Source organism: Prinia subflava, chromosome 4 (assembly GCF_021018805.1).
Source record: "Prinia subflava isolate CZ2003 ecotype Zambia chromosome 4, Cam_Psub_1.2, whole genome shotgun sequence".
NCBI lineage: Eukaryota > Metazoa > Chordata > Aves > Passeriformes > Cisticolidae > Prinia > Prinia subflava.
The window spans coordinates 25,978,458-25,997,337 of NC_086250.1; the positions used below are offsets into that span (position 1 = coordinate 25,978,458).

At 43.5% G+C, this 18,880-nt stretch overlaps 2 protein-coding genes across 6 annotated transcripts; both read left to right on the forward strand.

Annotated features, from left to right (window-relative positions):
• The first annotated feature begins 1,026 nt into the window (after positions 1–1,026).
• Positions 1,027–6,225, forward strand: AGBL3 (AGBL carboxypeptidase 3). Its single transcript, XM_063394990.1, is given in 5 exon segments — positions 1,027–1,113; positions 4,622–4,700; positions 4,703–4,874; positions 4,876–5,044; positions 5,046–6,225. Coding segments are annotated over 5 exon segments (813 nt in total). The 3' UTR covers positions 5,352–6,225.
• A 4,449-nt stretch (positions 6,226–10,674) lies between these two features.
• On the forward strand, positions 10,675–18,860 carry TMEM140 (transmembrane protein 140). 5 transcript variants are annotated; one of them, XM_063396198.1, is made up of 5 exons: positions 10,675–14,391; positions 15,266–15,359; positions 16,359–16,477; positions 17,127–17,240; positions 18,023–18,860. In XM_063396198.1, exons 4-5 carry the CDS (start codon positions 17,228–17,230, stop codon positions 18,631–18,633), a joined length of 624 nt encoding a protein of 207 aa, XP_063252268.1. In that variant the 5' UTR covers positions 10,675–14,391; positions 15,266–15,359; positions 16,359–16,477; positions 17,127–17,227; the 3' UTR covers positions 18,634–18,860. The 5 variants fall into 5 exon arrangements, with proteins under 5 accessions (XP_063252268.1, XP_063252269.1, XP_063252266.1 ...); XM_063396199.1 differs by having other exon boundaries at positions 16,359–16,445; XM_063396196.1 differs by lacking the exon at positions 15,266–15,359.
• The last annotated feature ends 20 nt before the right edge of the window (positions 18,861–18,880 follow it).

Genomic DNA, 18,880 nt, shown 5'->3' on the forward strand with positions numbered 1-18,880 from the left:
ACTAAGTTTATTTTGCTTGTGATTAGATTACAGAAATTATTGTTTATACAAGGGAAGTAAATCTGATCATTCAACTGGCATTTTGGGAAAAGAAAAAAGTAACTTTTTCTGGAAAACCACAGGATATTGATCACTTAATATTAATTTTCACCCTGCAAAACAGAATAATTTTAAGGCCAGTTTCGGGATTTTTCCCACTATTTGCTCATATTACAAAGGTTTTCTCGAGGCACACAGTAGTACTGTAAATACAGTTATATTAAATGCACAATTTTATCTCATTATAAGTAGGGAAACATGATTTCTTTTCTCAGATATATAATTTATTTCACATATTTTAGTAGCATGGCCCAGATGTTCCACAGCAGCTTGCCTCTCAGGCCTCTCTTCCCTACAGAGAGAGACATCCATTGCTTTCCAGTGCTGAAGGTGCAGAGTCTGACTAGAGGGGGTTGTATTGACATACGTGGAGTGCGATTATGACAGGAAGAAACTTTCCTACGTGTATGAAGACCCACTGGTCAGTCCCTCGTGCCACATACAAACGGATACAACCATAACAAATATTGTTGATACAGAGCATTTGATACATGGCATTTGTCTTGTGGCAGCAAGCAGCAGAACTCCCGTGACTGTTTAGCCTTCGAGACTATTTGTGGAGCTCATAGGTTTTCTGTTGTATCCATGATCAAGAGCACACAGTAACATGTTAAGTACTCTAAGAGGAAGGTTTGAATTCTCTCTCTTCTGCTCAGTAAAGAACACACCACCCACAGCCCCTTCTGTGGCCATATATCCCCTTTGTGAGTTGCTTTGGGCAAGGTCCAGGGGGCTGGACAGTCCTGCCTACCTGCAATTCAGAGAAATCCTGGGAATGTTTATTCACACACAACCACCTTGGACTCCTGTGTTAGCCAAGGAACTCACCACTGGTGTGTCTATAACCAGTGGAGGAAAAGCAGGTCTTCCAGAGAGCAAACCCAAGCAGATCCACAACGAGTGCTCTGAATTGTTCTTCATGAGTACATGAGGAACAATGGACAACACGGACAACAGAGGAAGCTGGAGGAGTCCAGCCAGTTTGCTCAGGTGGCTGTGACCTCCAATGCCACAGTTACTCCTGAACTCCTGTGCACATTGACCTTTCTGTTCTGTTAGGCCTTCATCGTAGAATCCACCAGACTTTCCTGCTGATGCCTCTTCCAACAGCTGGAAAGTACCCTGGCTCAGATATATAGGGGCAGGTGTATAACCCAGGTATGGGATAATAGTGGAGTACACGGACTACAGACACTAGGTCTAATGCTTCTGCAGGCCATAAATAAAAAACAAAAGAGGCAGCTCTTCTCTGAAAATAAACAAAACCAAACTATCTTGCTATAGACTTTCTGTTTTATTTTAGTATTTAAATGTAATTGGTTTAGGACAAAGACACCACCACCACCACCACCACCACCCCCCCCCCCCCCCAGCTGATTTGTGACAGATGATAGTCAGCACTGTTCTTACATATTAAGACCCTTTCAATTATTCCCGTAAATTTTCCCTGTAAAAGCTCAGGGTGGAAGAAAAAGCAAAGGAAAATATATTAGTGATCCCATTACTTTGAAGCTCCGAACAAAACTGGAAAATCATCTACTCATACTTACTGGTTCTTGACCTAGGTGAGTATTTATCTTGGTCTCACCTTGCAGCTCACCCTTAACCACCCATTACTGACCCAGGCATCCCTGAGAATTAGGTATCCACTTCAGTTTAAAAATAGGTTCATCTGTTTTGTGTTTAATTCCTTTACTTCTCATATATATATGATGTCATCTACACTTGAAACCAGATCCTGTAAGTAAAAATCTTTTGTTTATTATGGGGTTTTGTCTGTTGTGAAGAGAATTCAATCTAGAAACCAGGCCTAAAGCAATGAGAATTCTTTTTCTAGTAAAAAATAAGTACTGCTGCTGCTGCTTTCTGATTTAGACCCAAAGCAAATATAAAGTTGCATGAAACCAAACTTCTATCTTTTGGCTTGATATAAGGAGACATTAGGAAGCATAGAGAATGCTTTGAAAGGGTATCCTTTCATATCTATGATCCTATGACAAGTAGTTAACTCTGAGCAGTGTTGCAATCAGTGCACAGTACCAGCAGTCCCAATCATCTAATTAACAGATTCTTTCAAAGCCTTTTCTCTGCCTATCATGTTCTCATTCGAGTGGCTTCTCCCAACTTCAAAGAATTCCTTGCTGACAAGCAAGTACCCCCCACTAGCTTCAGATGTCTCTTTGTGACCCCTAGAACACAGTTTGTCCAGCTGTAGGCCTACTTTTCTACACAGAACCCCTTGTTACTGCTGTCTGTGTAAGCCTATGTTTGTACCACACAAAGGCAAACAAAATAAAACAAATCAGCCATACATGTCAATTAGAGAAATTGTTGTCACAACTAAATTAAGTGAAACAAAGGTGCAGGCAGATAAAGTTCAGACTTTAGTCCTGAGGTCTTACAGATTCAGCAAAAATCTCATGTCCGGTTATTAGCAGTGTCAGTACTGTATTTCAGGGCTATAGGGCTAAATATGAATGTCAGCTAGTAACTGATTTTATGCAGTCTGTACAGCAGTCCTAGTGCAAGGCTATTTTGAGACAGTGAAGACTAAGGCAGTTTGTGTGCTTTATATATACAACAAATTGCAATTTAGGAATAATAAAAAAAACCCTGGAAATGCATAGAGGTGGGACTGAGACACCTATGCCCTTATTCTGCTACCTATTTCACAGTGGATACTCACTATCCCTGAATCATTGTACTCTACAATAGGTTTGGACACAATGCTGCCATAGCTCCTGACAAAGGAGTTTTTATCTAGAAGTGATTTATCTTGGAAAAGATAGGGACAGCCTAAGAAACCTTGCTGCCAAATGAAGGTAGATTAAGCACTTGCTTTGATCTCCTTTACAAATATAATTCAAAGCTGGATGAATCAATGTGATTTTCCATGTCATTTTAAAGCACTTGGGAATAAATTATTTTCCTATAGATGGGGAAGGAAACTAGTCACATAGTTACACATCTGCCTCATTTTCTTTAAGTTCTGCTTGTCCTGTTATTTATCCCAGAAGTCCAGCTCAGCTCAAGCCATTGTTCTCAGTGAAAAATAATATGAACCAGCTTAAAATGAGTTTGTTGAGAAAATATGAGCAAAAAAAGATAAGAGCCAAAAAAGAAAGTGAAAAAGATGAGAGCTGTGTAACTGCAACATCAACGATTGTCTGTGTTGGAAGAATATTTTGTTTCTGCCAAAATTTATAAACAAAACCTGCTCAGATTGGATCAGTGCGTGAATACAGGCTTCTCTGTCTGGCAAGGATTCATTGGACAGAGTTGAAGAGAGTTAGTTGCCTTATTCCACTGTCACTGCTTGAGTATCAGATTTATTTATTCTTTCCTATGTTTGCTAAGTTGATCCAGTTGCCTTGGATGAACTTGGAACTTCTGGCAGTCATTAATTTTGGCCCTGGGATACTTTTACATGGATAAGAAAGGATTATAATGTTTTGCAATCCTAGGATAACTAATTGTGGCCACAAAATGTTCAGAAGCACAAAACTGAAAGGGATTTGCTACCTTTCTTGAAGCAAATACAATTAGTAAAGGCTTGTAACACACAGAAAAGCACTGGTACTCTTTGACATTAGTTCATTTAGAAATTAGCTACTTCTGCAGCATGGGCATATTACCTGTCATGAGTAGGTTGCTACACTTGGTGGCCAGAAGAACTGGTAACTGCTGTGTAGGAAGGAACCTGTGTCCTTTGCAACCAGAGATGCTAATTTGCTGCAAGGGATAAGATGAGGAGAAACACTTGGAATCTCAGCTCCCTGCCTTTTTGTAAACAAAGACAGGGATTTCTTTTATAGTCTTTTAATTGCTGTTCTTTAAAAATGCAGCCTTATGTTTTTTATTACTGACTTGAACTTCATGCACAGGCAATGGGAAGTGACTCTTATTTCATCCTGTACAGCTCTCCAGCAAAGTGGGTGTTGTGGTATTGTGATTCTCAGCCTTCATTAATGAAACTTTCCAACCAAGGGGCAGAAAACTGCTGCCTTTAAGTGTGGCCAGTTGTCTCTCCTGCTCCTGAGGAATGATAAGCAGGCAGTTACAAGCAGTTAGCAATTCCTGGGATAGCAAGCATCAAGCTGCAGTAAAACACGGGTGCTTGTTTAGCACTGAAGGTGTTCTCTAGGTGATAATCAAACACACAAACTTAACACATTTCTTAAGCACCTCCTTTTATAGCATAGAGTGGAGAAAGTTTTAAGAAACTCTAGTTATTACTAAGAGTTCTAACCAAGATACCAGTTGCATTACTGACATGCTTGGTGAGATTAGGCATCTTTTCCTGGCAGTTACTTAGACTTTGATTTGTTAACACTGTGAATCAGATGTGCACCTAATTCACTGCAGGGTGCCTTTTCATGGCCTTGCACATTATTTGACACTACCTCATGCTAATAGCTGTAGCACTATCCTGCTAATCAGCATCTCACTGTTTGTGTGCTCTGCCTTCTAGTTCTGTATTTGAGTACTGGCTGAACCCACACTGACCTCCACACAAACACAGACACACAGAGTGTACTACTTCCAAGCAAGCAATACACAGGCAGGGATGCTTTAGTGCTTCACTACTGACAACTTTAGCAAGTAAACAGCCTGTATAAACATGGCTTGTGGCCACTGTTGTACTCAGAAACCAGCACTAAGGAACAGCATAAGAAATGGCTGGTAAAGGACTGGAAATAAATCCAGCATTACAAAAACAGTGTGGGGTAAGACAGATATCATTATTTCCCACTCACTTGGATGTTCCAGTTCCCTGACCACATGCTACTTTGCCCGCTACTATCCTTACACCTACAACAACCTGCAGGAGTACCTGGTGGCCATTTCTAAAGGTCCAGTGGTGTCCACATTCTGCAAGATTCACATCTTATGCCCTTCAATGTGAAACACTGTGTATGTTTTAACTAACATCACCACTATCCCACTCCAAAAGTGGCACAGGCACTGAGCAGAAGACTGTGATACTGATAGTGAGGGTTCATCCCGGAGAAACTAAGAATTCCTGGATAACAAAGGGCTTTATGGATTTCATTCTTGGTGACTCAAGCAAAGCTCAACTCCTATGGGACAATTTTGTCTTGACAGCAGTACCTATGTTAAATCCAGGTGGTTTGATTGTGGGAAATCACCACTGCATTTTAACAGGCCAGAGGTTGTACTTCAAATACAGATCTATTGTCAAGAAATGATCCCCTTCCATCTGGTATAACCAAAGTAAGGTCAAAAGGTAATCTCATTTTCTTTCCCTTTAGAATACTCTATTCTCCTTTCCACTATATCTTTGCTAGTTTGATGTCTCTATGTCCCTCATTGTTTCACTGTTGTTTACATCTTTGCACTGCACCCAAGCCTTTCTGACTACGTTTTTGAGGTTAAGTTTTTTTCAGAGTGGGTTATTTTGTTCTTCAATACTGTGCAGGTTTTCCTTGAATATACTTTCTCCTTTCTGGTAATATCTTCAAAGTAAAAGAGTTTTCTTCAAGACATTTTCAGTGTATTTTCCCCCATGTCCTCTGCAAAAATTTACTTATCAAATTCCTTATTTCTTTCGTTTTCTTCTTTTCTGGCATACAACCACTTTTGAGAATGAAGTTAGGTTCAGAATAGATCCCAGATGTCCTTTAGACAGCAAAGATTGCCAAGTTTGCTGTATGTTTTGCTACAAATGGCTTTGATTTCTTGTGCAGACTTGCACTCACAAAGACATTGATATACTGGCTATAAAATTAAACCTTTGACTATTAAACTAAACTTTAAACCAGTAAACTAAATCCCTCCAGTTTAACTCCTATAACAAACTAACACAAAAAAGGCTCTTGTACAGGAAGCCAGCGTCACAATTAGTACAGTTCATGTTTTTCAAGTTGTTACAGTCTGTTTTAAATAATGTTTATGTTCTTTCAAATGAATGTTTTGGTCTCTAGATCCCTAATGTACAGGAGGCTGATGCTTCAGGCTGCAGAAAAAACACCCTTTTTAATATGAAAGACTTGGAGTCCATAGGACAGTATTTCCACCATGTATTCTTGGACTACTGTGTAAATAACAAGCAGGAAATGGAAGTTTCCCCAAGGCTTTTTCTCTTGCCTCATTAGTCCAGCTATGAAAAACATAATAGTCTGTAGGTTTATAGCAATAACAAATTTGATAATGGCTTTCTCTAAGCAATAAACTAAATTTGTGGTATTTCTTATTATTATCTATACCTGAAAGAACATGAGAAGATAGTCAAACAGCAAGCCAGGGTGAATTCCAAAGTCCTGAATTCTGATGTGTTTAACTGGAATTCCAGGTAACTTAAAACTATTCAGATATGCCACAATTTATTATATCTTCTCTGTATCTAATAAAGAATGCCAGATTAAATGTTAGAAATGTTACTAAACTAGACTTTCAAGGGTTACACTAATTAATTTAACACTTTTTAAAAGATTGCATACAAACCTTACAGTCAAGCCTTAACTGGCAGTTCACTGGAAGAAGCAAAGCACTGCATTTATGCCAGGTGGCCTTTCTGCAGAGAAAAAACCTGTGGTGATACAGAGCTTGGTTTGTTGCATCACTTAAATCAATACCTTTTTTTTTTCCCCTGTAGCCTTACATTTTGCAGATCAATCTAGACACAATAAAAGGTGTATTATTTGGTTTTGTGTAAACCTTATTTCATTAACCATGGAAGACACTATTCTGATTGCTTTAAGCAAAAGTGGTTAAGTTCAGGGTAACTGACAGCAGAGCAAGGATCTGTATACTGACCAAATGATACACCTATTAAACACAATCAGCTCCTCCTGTGTATACTGGGAGATTAGAGGTACATGTGATTTTAGAGGAGTGAGCATTGTGTATTATGAAGAGCTGTGGCCCTAACGTGGTCATTTATTAGGGAATAAGACTTTTGTACATTTCTTTTTGTGGGGAAACATTATTAGGTTGGATCTAGCTCATCAAATTTAAGATGTCCATAGTACCGAAATTAAGATCTGAGCTGCACAACTGGTGCTGAAATGCAAAGAAATAAAAAGACGTGTGCATAAGTTTAGATTAGATGTTAGGAAAAAAATTGTCACTGTGTGGATGAAGACTCACCAGAACAGGCTGACCAGAGAAGCTGTTGATGCTTTATCCCTGGAAGTGTTCAAGGCAGGTTGGATGGGACTTGGAGCAACTTGGTCTAGTGGAAGGTATCCCTGCCCATGGCAGGGGAGTTGGAACTAGGTGATCTTGAAGGTCTCTTCCAACCCAGAGCACTCTGTGATCTATGATGTTCTACGATCTTGATGTATCATGAGAGAACTAGGTCAAATGAGCAGTGCAGACCAGAAGTATTCATTTTCCCTGTAGCTTAACCCTGATCATCGGAAGGCAGGTTTTCTTCCAAAGAAGGTGGCTTTCACCTGTCAGCTTCTGCAGTACAGCTGAGTAAGCAGTCACAGGGTCAGGATGGGAAGGGCACTGGTGTTAAGCACAAGAAGCATCATGCTCATGTACCTTGGTGTCAGTCATACTTTGCAACCACCAGTTCAGAGTGTTCAGGAGCTGTGTCCTCCTCTCACACATGCAGAGAAGTTATCACAGTGTTACTAAGGGCCCATTGCCTACATCTAAGCTCATAAACAAATGTAGTCTCAGATTTAAAAGAGTGATTTCACAGGAGGATTAAGAGACATTTTCTTTTCCTGTAACCTATATTTAGTGGTTTTGCTGAGAAAAAAAGGGTTGAAGCATGTTTTTCTCCTTGTTTACTTGGTGTTCGTTTCTTTGGTGCCTGTGATTGCCATACTATTACTCATAGATATGCAAAGCAAACTCTTGTGAGTGAATGACTCTTAGAAAGCTTGGGGATGAAATCTAGCCAATAATATTAGTTCCTGTATGTAGCAAATTGTTGGTTCCTGTTTGTGACATAAATACTGTAAATAAACAACAGAAAACTTAGCAGAGGAGGAGATATTCAGGACTGAACACCACTTTGGCTAAGTAAGAGCCTGATCCCATAAGGCTATGCTTGCCAAGACCTATAAACACCAGTATACATTGCAAAACTATTTATCAGGTCAAGCTTCACTAGATCCTGTTCTGTCCATTTGGCACTAAAATGTAAGCAAAGACATCTTTCATGCAATGAAATTGTATGGATTGCATTTATACATCTTTCATGCATATGCATCTTTTATTTTCAAGGAATAAAGTTCTTTTGCTGGATGTGTACCAAAGCAAAACTTGTCAGAGTGATGCTGTTGCCATGTAAAGTAAGTAACAACAGTGTATCAAATGGATCATGATACTTTCAAGAATCTTCTTAATTCTCTTCCACTCATGATTATGTGCATTTTCCCATGAAGATTTACTTCAGTGACTAAGTAAGTTGATTAGATCAAAAGACTTAACAAAATTTCTGTTGTTGATCTTGATGAAAGACGTTAAAGGCATTTGAAAAAAGGTGAATAGGAAGGGATATCACAGCTGCAGTAGAATTTTTGACAGAAATTTATGCTGGAGCTGAACATAGCCCTCAATGACACGTTGCTGATGTTCAGCCTAGAAAACTATATGGCCCCAAGATGTCAAATAGGAGTACTGTTATTGTTGCCTAGAGAAAGCAAACTGTTATTTGGAAAGAAGTCACATTGATATTTCAATGAGTAATACTTTTTTTATGTACATAAACTTTATAATGCTGACTGCTTTATTACTATTTTCATTTGTTCAAGAAGCAGACCAGCATTTCTCATGCTTTTTTGCATTTTATGCCAATTCTTCTTTTCAGAAGCCCAAACCTAAGAAAAACAGAGCAGTGGCAATTAATACTAGTGAGAAAGCATAGATGTCCAGGTTCCCAGACTAAAAATAAACAAGTCATATTGAGTAGGAAGTGAGCTCCCTTGTCAATATGATATGTTTGTATCCAGGTCCATAAATATTTGCTGAAAAGAAGAGCATAAGGGATTCAACCTTGAGCAGATTTCTTACGTGTACTCCTTCTGGCATTGTGATTATCATGTTTATTTACAATTGTTGGTTTGGTTTGTTGGGGCTTTTTTAATTTGTAACAGTAATATTCCCTTATGAATCAAAATAGTTACCAAGACACCAGAAAAAAATCCACTAAAATATTAAGAGAATATCTCCACAGCATTGCTAAGAACAGAAGTCATAAAAGCAAAAATACACATATTTTTCATCCCAGGAGGAACATGCTATGGCTGCTTGGGAGTTTTTTCTGACCAGAGACAGATATATGACAATTTAATCACTATTACTTTACACAAACAATTTTGTCACCAAAAGAAAAATACCAACCTTTACATGATAACTGTTTTCCCATTAGTTATTGAACTCTTACTATGATTCTCCTGTCCCAGACTGATGTACACTCCCTGAACAGCCCCTAAAGAGGCTGACTGATAGATAATACCTTTTGGTCAGCTGTTGTGGTTTAAATTTTGGGGGGGATCTGCAATCCCACAGTCAGCCAGTCTTTTGGAACTTGTTAGTAGTAATGATTCATTCCTGTTTCTATTATTTTTCAGAAGCTCTGTTTCACAGACTCAAGGCACAGATATTCATCCTAAGATATTTCAGGTACCTGAGCCAGTGAAAAAAAGTAAACACTACAGGTTTGTTCAATTCTTTAAATACCAATAAGCCATTTTTTTCTATAATCTCAAACCTCAGTAAAGAGCATGTTTCACTAAGATAAGTACAGAGTTCTTTGGCTGGGATTTCCCTCAATCTCAGCATTTGGAAGAGCTCATTTTTCTGTAATTTAAACTGTCTTCATCATATCACTACACCATGATTTTCTGATTGACAACAATCTCACTGAAGAAGAAATTAACCCAAGGCAAATTCCAGAGAGCTTAAAAAGTATTTTTCCCTATTGGTAGTAGGGTACATGCATTTGTAAAAATGTGCTCGCTAGGTTAAATATTAATAATGGAATTCAGTATCAACTATAAAAGCTACGTCTTTGCTTAGAATAAAAGGTGTTTAAAAATGTTGTAAATATTCATTGTTTCTCAAGGGACACACCACCCCATACACTGTCAGACCTGGTTCATCTCACCTGTTGATCATGGACCTCACCCAGTGGTTCTGTGAGGGGAGGTACCTGCCATGCAGCACTCACGCCAGCTGCAGCTAACCTGGCCCATGTCCAGCTGGTGAGACACCTCTGCTGGGTCAGGTCATGCTGGGAGCCCAGGGGCCTGGCCTGCAGCACTGATTTGGGCACTTGAGGACATGGTCACCTGCCAGCAGTGCAGGGGGTACTCCTGTCACAGCAGTCAAGGCACTGGAGATCCAGCTCTTGAGAAAAAAGACAAATTAGCCATCCACAGTATGCACGAAGAGATGAAGTTAAAAGGGAGTCTCCTTCTCCCAGCCTCTAAGTCTGGACACAAATCATTACAGTTGTAATTGTCTTCCGTGGGACAGGCAGTCCAGTTGAGTTCAAGTACAGTCTAAGTATGGTACAGTTGAGTATATTGCAGCACTATGATCAGTAAGCCTGCCAAGAAAGAGATTAATAAAGAATGTTTCTTTAAATGTTTTTGCAGGCTTGGCACTTCCTTCCCCAGCTGCAGATTTCATTCCTAGATATTGTGTACCATACCCAAGGGAAGAAATGTAATAAATCACTTCTAGATTCTTCTAGGCCTAGATTCTTCTAGGCTTTCCCGGAATTGGCATTGCTTAGAGAAAGTTTAACAAACAAATAAATAAATATCCCAGCTCCTAATATTTTTTTCTGTCTTTTATAGCCAGACTGAAGTATTATCCCACAGAATCATATGTGGGATAAGGTGTAGTAGTTTATTTTTAAAACAGGAAGGTAAAATAAGCAAAAAATTTTGGAAAGTCACAGTTCATCTCATGCTTTCCTTGTGATTGCTAATATTACTAAACTGCTGAGTGTTTGCTTTAACTGCACAATGAGAAATCAAGAACAAGAGCAGTTAATTCCACTTTAAAGCCACATTAACTTTCTCAGTGCAAGCAAGAAATGATATCTATTTCAGGAAACAATTCCAGGAAGCAACACTCACACAGGAATTTAGTAGAATCTGGCTCCTGGAACATGCCCTCCTTTCCCACCAGAAAACAAGATCCAGCAGCCCAAACACTCCATCCAGTCTCTCCTACCTCCAGGCACGCACCAGTAGAAGCCCTGCTCTATTTCTCCTCTCCCTTCCCATTCTTTCTCCATGAGACATGTTTATGATCATTGCCCTGCTTACCCCATCCCCATCAGACTTATCCTTCCCAACCATTCCATCAATCAGATAGACTTTGGCAGTGGAAGCCCAAAAGGCAGTCAGAGCATACCTGTACAATGTCCCTAGGAAGGAGAATGGAAAGGCATACTGCATCCTGCTCAGGCACAATCTTCCCTGCCCAAACACCTGGAAGGAGAAGGCGGGGGAACTACCTGCTGGAAAGGCAGCCTAAGGTGTGGAAGGGAGCCTCCAGAATCAGAAGGTCAGCTGGGACCAAGGGCAAGCCTTGAGTTAAATTTGACTGGACTTCTCCCTTTTGGTAGCTATGTGTTGGGGGTTAGATTTGCTTTTTTTTTTTCACTTACAGAATTTTTTCCCATAAATTTCCAAGAAGCCTTAATGACTACTTAATCAGAACAAAAGAGAGTACTTGAAGGACATGGAAGCACAAGGCTACGCCTATTGTTTTTAAGTCTCTGGGAGTGTCCTTCAGAGGGGAGAGATGATGAGCTTTGGGAAAGGTAAAAAGACAGAGCTGGGGGAGGAGAACTCACTCTTGCTCTCAGCATTGAGGAGGACGGTCAAGCTGCCCCTCGCTGCAGGAAGAGTTCACGGCCATCACTCTGCCTCTGCCTCATCCTGGGAAATCTATCGTCATCTGCTCCTGTACCCAGGAATCCTGAGCTCGTTTTCTCCAGCCTCCCCCCACCACCGCTGCTTCCTCGGAGCTTTGAGGTTCCCCTGCTACTCTGAAGCCCTGCACTGCCCAGCCCTGCCGGGACACCCCTGCTGCTCCAGCTGCCAGCACAGGGCTCCTCATCTCATCCAGCAGCCCGGGACTTTCCTCCCTCCCAGCTCGGCCTCTTGGAGTCCTGCAGGGGCACTGAGATCAAACTGCCCCGGGCTTTTTTTTGTGGGAAAAAAAAAAAAAAAAAAAGCCCTCAAGGTTTTTGGTTCTGTTTATTATTAATGCTGTAGTTGTTGTTTGTTTGTTGTTTTGTCATACATACTAGTAAAGAACTGTTATTCCTATCCCCATACCTCTGTCTGAAAGCTCCTTTAATTTTTTTAAATTAGAATAATTTGGAGGGAGGGGATTTGAATTCTCCATCTCTAGGGAGGTCCTGCCCCCTTCCTAGCAGATACCTGTCTTTCAAACCAAGACACTATGGCATCCCAGGAGGCATCCCAGGAGACATTAAAAGCAGCAGAGACTGAGACTCTGCTGGGAGGGAGACATAGGGCACTCAGGAAACACTGAAAAGTCCTTTTGCCACAGGTGCACAATCAGGCAACAAGCTCTGGCCAGTGAGATGCCACACTCCAAGAGTAACATTCCCAAATGATGTATTTTAAACATTTAAACATTTTAAACATCACCTCCTAAGGGCACATTCCAGCCTGCAATTCCAAAATGTTGGAAGTCAAGCAAGTGAGGCAGTGGATCAGCTTGGCTGAACAGGGATCTTCTCTTGGGGAAAAAAGGTCAAAAACGGAAGGTGGATGCCCAGTGGAAGCAATGCCAGGTTACATGTGTGTGGTGTGCTGGTGTTGGAACAGCCACCCCTCTAAGGGGACAGTGGCTCCAGGGAGAAATGCTCTGGCATGATGGAGCAGACCCACTGCGGCAGTCATCCTGATTACCTCAGCAAACAGGACCCCAATGTGAAAGCAAGGATATTTTTGAAGGAGCTACTTGTGCCTTCTGCCCATGGCAGTGAAACAGCAGCTTCACTTGTGGTGCAGAGATCAGCTAAGGAGCTGGTTGACCCTTTTTCTCCCTGAATGACAGAAAAATAAACAGCATGTTGCCAAACTGTATGACCTTCCTCTTGGGAGGATAAACATGCATCCTGCCAAAGCATGTTACTTCACTGAATCAGAGGTCTTGCCTCAGAAGTCTCTTATTCCTCAGTTTCCCAGCCATCAGCCCCAATGCTAGAAGATGGCCTTGTTGAGCTCCCCTTGTTCCTTCTCCACTTTCAGCTCAGCAGCTCTGGACTGCTGGGCTTCATTTACTGCAGGATTTCTGTCCCCACTCACCAGAACCCATCCATGATCTGAACTTCCTTGATCCAGATCCTTGTTCCTCTCCATGCTAAAGTTATTCCACACACAGAGGCACATATGAAAGCATCCCCCCACTGCCACTTGCATGTCTGTCCACTAAGCTTCTCTTAGGACTTCCTCCCATATTTGTTTTCTTTTACTTTGTGCTCTTAGATGTGAGTGCCAGTGTTACAGGCTCACAACACATGTACCACATGGATATTTCTAGACCATGCCTAAACATGGAATTACTAGGTGAGAATCTGTGAACAGCTTTATGGCATGCATCAACCCTCAACACATAGCCTCCTAACATACCCACCACAAAGACTGCTAGTAGGACAAACAAATCTCCCTAGGAGGACTAAAGGAAGGAGAGTTTTGCCCCTTCCATAACTTGAGATTTCAGTGGTTCCCTGTAGCAGCAGGCGCCTTGGCACCTTGCACTGTGCCTGTGTAAGAACAGTGGCTGCAGGCAAGGGAACTTGGGTGACGTTGTGTTTGGGAAGCAGAAAAAGGGGATCAGCGTCCAAAGTGCAAGAAGAACCACGTTGGCAGTGAACTCCGGAAGCGCTGAGGTACTGAGGTCCATGCTGGGACATGCAGTCACCTCTAAAGAAGTGTCCAAACAAAACCAAATAAATTCATCTAAGCCCTCATGGACACCCAAGCTTCCCTAATAGCACAACAATCTGGGTGAGCTTAGCCTGGTCAGTATTCTTGCTGGTTAGCACAGCAAGGAGAAGGAAAGGCTCAGATCTTGGAGACGGGCTTGGCTTGTTTTCTCGGTCACAAGCAGCTGACTGGTACCGGTAAATAGCACTGCCCTCAGAACCGAAAGAGAAAGCAGATAACTATCTGCCTGTGACAAAACAGGCTGCGGTGACAGACACCCAGCCAGCACAGGACTGACAGCAGACACAAACCCGCCTGGCTCCTAGAACAGCAGCACAGCCCTCTCCAGCAAGTTTCAGCTCCAACCCACTCAAGTGGGCAGCCTGTAAGTATCCTCCACTGAGACCCCCACTTTTTTAATGTCACTGGCATTGGGGAGAACTGCCAGGAGAAGTGGTGTTGTAGGGTGCAGATATCTTGGAGCTGTAAGTCCCAGCTGTAAGTTGTTTGAAGGGTAGTTCCCTCAGTCAGTCCATTTGCCACTGGTTGGTTTCTGTTTACCAGCAATCTTTAGGTTGTCAGTGGCCTTTCTTCACCCATAGTTTCTCTGCAGCTGATCCTGCCTGAGGGGGAAAGACAATCCAGATAGCTGGGGTGGGGAGGTGGTGAAGGAACAGAATAGATGTCTTGAAAGAAAAGTGTCATGTCCAAAGCTTGACACTTTCCCATCACTCTAGTACAGCATTTCTCCCCTCAGGAGCATGGGAGAGGGGATGCAGGAACTCGGGGTCTCTTCAGTGCAAAAGGAAATGCCCACTCCCTCGCTCCTTTGCACTCAGCGCTACTGCAGCGGCAGCCAGTGGCTCACAGAGATGCCCGGCCCTGCACAGAGACCAGATCCTGTACCGGAGCTGCATGCCTTCCTGTCCCCTTACCCAGGCACTCTGCCAGCTCTTTGCTGGAGGAAGGCACAGCCCCAGCCTGGGAAGGTTGCCCATCTGCCTGTGAGCAGCAGAGGAAAGGGCTGTGCAATCCCAAAAGCACAGAGGGTGCCTAGGGGCCTTATTTCCCACACAAAGACCTCAGGGAGCTCCTGAGCCATTCACATGGGGCCTCTCTCTGCTGGGGAGACTGAGACACAGAGCTCTCTTATGGTGAAACCCAGTGTTTCCATCAATGCCAGTCCAGGAACAAGGAGGCTGAGTCCAGGCTAGGGCTTGTTCTGCCATGTTCACATTCCTCTTTCTTGTACCTTTGAGGAAGAGCTACAGAGCCTCCCATCCAAAGGCGAAAACACCTCCTTAGAGGCAGCGAGGCTGCTGCTGTCTCAGAAAAACCCAAGCTGTACACTGGGTGAGAGTTCTTTCCTGTTTGTCCCTTGCTTCTCAGCCAGGCTGCTGCCAAACCTGCCTCAGTGATGAGCTGCAGAGCTCACAAATGTCCTACCTGTGGCTACACTGTGGCAGTGTGCAGGTCTCAGCCTTCATTGCCTCCAGGCCAGTCACAAGTTCTCTATCCAAGCTGGCACAAGGCCATCCTAGGCATGTTTCTGGTCCTATCAGTCACATGTAGGGACAGGAATTTACCCACTGGGTTGGGCTGGGCAGGGGAGGCGGCAGGAGTCAAAGATGCCAGCAATCTGGTAGTGAAGAGAGGGACATTGCTGGGAAAATATGTCCTTATACACATGAGCCTCAAAGCAGAGGAGATGGCAGAGATACCATGGGCTTTCCCCAGGTCCTCATACATGCAGGGATCACATAGCAGTACAGGGTCTCTGAGGTGGCTGTCCTCCCTGCCATATGTTACCACAAAGCTGATAGGAATTTAATTCTCTGTCCCCTCCCTAGTAAACATGTGACTAGGATAATTTTTAATGGCTTTTATGTTTTATGGATGCCGAGGGAGTAAGCATGAGATGACTGAACAAAAAGCCACATTTCTACAAGCCTGCCTTCCTTAGGAAACTGGTCTAAAGAGATATGACAGCAAGGTTTGGTGGGAGGGCAGAGGCAAGAGTCTGCTGGGCTGTAGTTGTCCCAGCCCTGAGGTCTAACAGAAATCCCTGGAGACCTGGTCAGCCAGGTCTCCCTCCAAGTGCAGCTTGTTCTTCCTCTGAGGGCTGTGAGGCAGGACAGCAGGGAGAACGATGAGTGGTGTGAGCCCTTGCAGAACAGGGAGAGGAAGAGCAGCAATGCTTGGGTGCAGGACACCATGCGTAAGACAGAAAACCAATGGGTAATACCAGGGGCAAGACAAACCATGGTGAAATTACATCTGCCAGAGGTCTCATTCTGCAGTGCAGTCTGTGCCCAAGCATAGACATTTTTTCTGGTTGCATCTTCGTTGCAGATTCAGAATAATGAACGTCCTCCATGTGACCTTCCAGTCTCTCCAGAAGCCTGTTGTGAAGAAGCTCTCCAAGGGACACTACAAGAAGTGAGGGAAAAGTGACAAGGGGAAGTGGACAGGTTGTTGTCTGACACTGTGACCCCCATTCTATGTGTGTGTGCAGCTCCTGGGAGAAGTTTTGGACTGAGAAGCTTCACCTTTGTGCTCATTAAACAGAGGTGCCCCACTTCCAAGTTTCCAGGGAGAGATGAGGAGTGGGAGGGGAATGCTGAAAGGTCTCTAGTCACCAGCACCAGGTGCAGAACAGAGATTGAGTGGAGTCTCTCCTGGCACTTTAATAACTCATAGGCTGTACCAAATTCACAATCAGCTTTGGGTGATAGTCTAGGAGGACATCCAGGATATCACAAACTAACAGACTACTTTGAACTGGAAAGGATCCAGAATCCAATTCTTAAGTAATGGCCCACACAGGATTGAAGGATGATATACTGTTGGATAATAGGCAGTGGAAGGGGACAGTAAAGCCAATGTGAATTTCTTAAAGGAAAGTGGTACATGATTCTCAGATTTGAGAATCCCCTCTGACAGATTGTCAGAGGGAAGAAGAGTTACTTGCCAAGACTCAAGCCTGAGGCTGAGCTTGAAGCCAAGGTCTCTGAGACCTGTGTTTATGCCTTTCTGCAGACCTGGGTGGACAGTGCTTCACTGCCATGTGGCTCTGCAGCCAGTGATACCCTTTCCTGATGCCACTCCCCTGTTTTACAGTGTGAAGCAGAAGCTTGCAAGACAGCACTGAGGACAGTATACAGTCCAAGGAGAGGAGCAGAGTTGCGTTTGCCAACCAGTCTGAGAGAGGAGCAAAGTGGATGGCAATCACAGGTGTGTCTCTGTAGCACCCATGTCCCTGGGCCTCAGAGGGAAGCGAGTGGCAGCATGTGGATCCATGGTGCCTCTCCGAGCTGGGCACCTGCCTGTCTGTGTGGGGCACGGGTCCCCAGGCAACCAAGATAGAGGAGCACCATGTCTGCCAGCCTAAGTGCGTAGCAAAGCTGCAGGTATTCAGTCCTGCTGTGCTCAGAAATCTACAGGCATGCAAGGACCTACATGTGGAGCTCAGATGCTGGAAATGGGTAGTATCAATGGCACTGGGTGTCTCAGAGCTATAGGACAAGGGCAGGGAGGCAAGGGGAGCCCTGCAGTTCAGATCCTGTCATGTCTGCACTTTACTCAGTAGTCCAAAGATCACAAGGAATGTCCTTGTCTGATAAAAACTGAAAGAAAGGCATTATCCTAGAATAGCTCTTATCCTGCTTCTTACCAGAGAGCAGTTTTTCTCTCCTGTCCCTGCAGTTTGCTGACAAATGCCTCTTTTCCAGTGAGACCATCGTGCAAAGGGCATGTGTGGGGCTGAGTCATACTCTCCTCCCAGCACTGGTCCATGCATGGGGCATCATTATGCCACCTCTGCTGTGACCAAAAGTGCACCAAATGCAACCCCCTCAACCCAGTAACACATGTGTAGCACAGTCCTAGGCAGGGCTGAGACAACTCCTATTTGCAAGGGGAGTCCCTAGACTCCAGCCATAAGGCTCAGAGCCCATCCTAGGAAGGGTGCCATAAGAGGAAACAACTGAGGGTCCCCGCTTCGTGTTTTGCAACAGGCATCCTCACAGCAGCTTTTACCATGGTAGCAAGAAAGCATGCAGGCATCAGGATGGGTCTGCTGCAAAAGAGATGTACCAAGAACCTGCTCCACATGCTGACTTTACTGGAGACCATTGGGACCTTGGCCTTGATGTCCTATGCACTGCTGTACGAAGCGGGAAACCTGGTGAACCTCCCTGACAAATGCATTGGCTTTTACAACTTCTGCCTGTGGAATGATACAGCTGGGGAGCTGCAGTGCCTGGACAACAAGCATCTACAGGCAATAGGCATCAGTCTACTAGAAATGGCAGTAGCCAGGGTTTGTGTGTATACCTGCCTAGTCTTCATCCTCTTCCACCTCCTTCTCGTTTTAAATGTGAATTCGATAGGGCAGAGAGAGGGATGGAAAATGATCCGCATCATACTCTTCATCAAGATGATAATCCTGTCTGGAGGCCTGGGTATGTTTCTTTTACAAACCTCACAGTGGATTCATCCCTCTGATTTCACTGGAGGCTTCCTGGCACTGCTTGGGACTCAGGCTCTGCTACTGCTCCAGATTCTCACTGCCACTGTGTACCTCGGCTCAGCTAAGCACACACATGTATCAAAGCCATTTAACTGAGGAGGCCCTGCTCACTGAGATATGACAGTGAAGAAGACACAAGAGCTATCAGTAACATGATTTAAAAGAGTAATCCCAATACAGCTTTGTTGCCTAGCAAAAATCTGATTCCCAGTCCCAAGGCTCATGTCGAGCCATGCTCTGGCACATGGCTGTGTGCAGCACTCCTGCATCAAGCTGGTAGCAGACACCAACAGCCACAGCACAGCTGTGTAACATGTAACATGCCTCAGTTTGGGGCACAGCA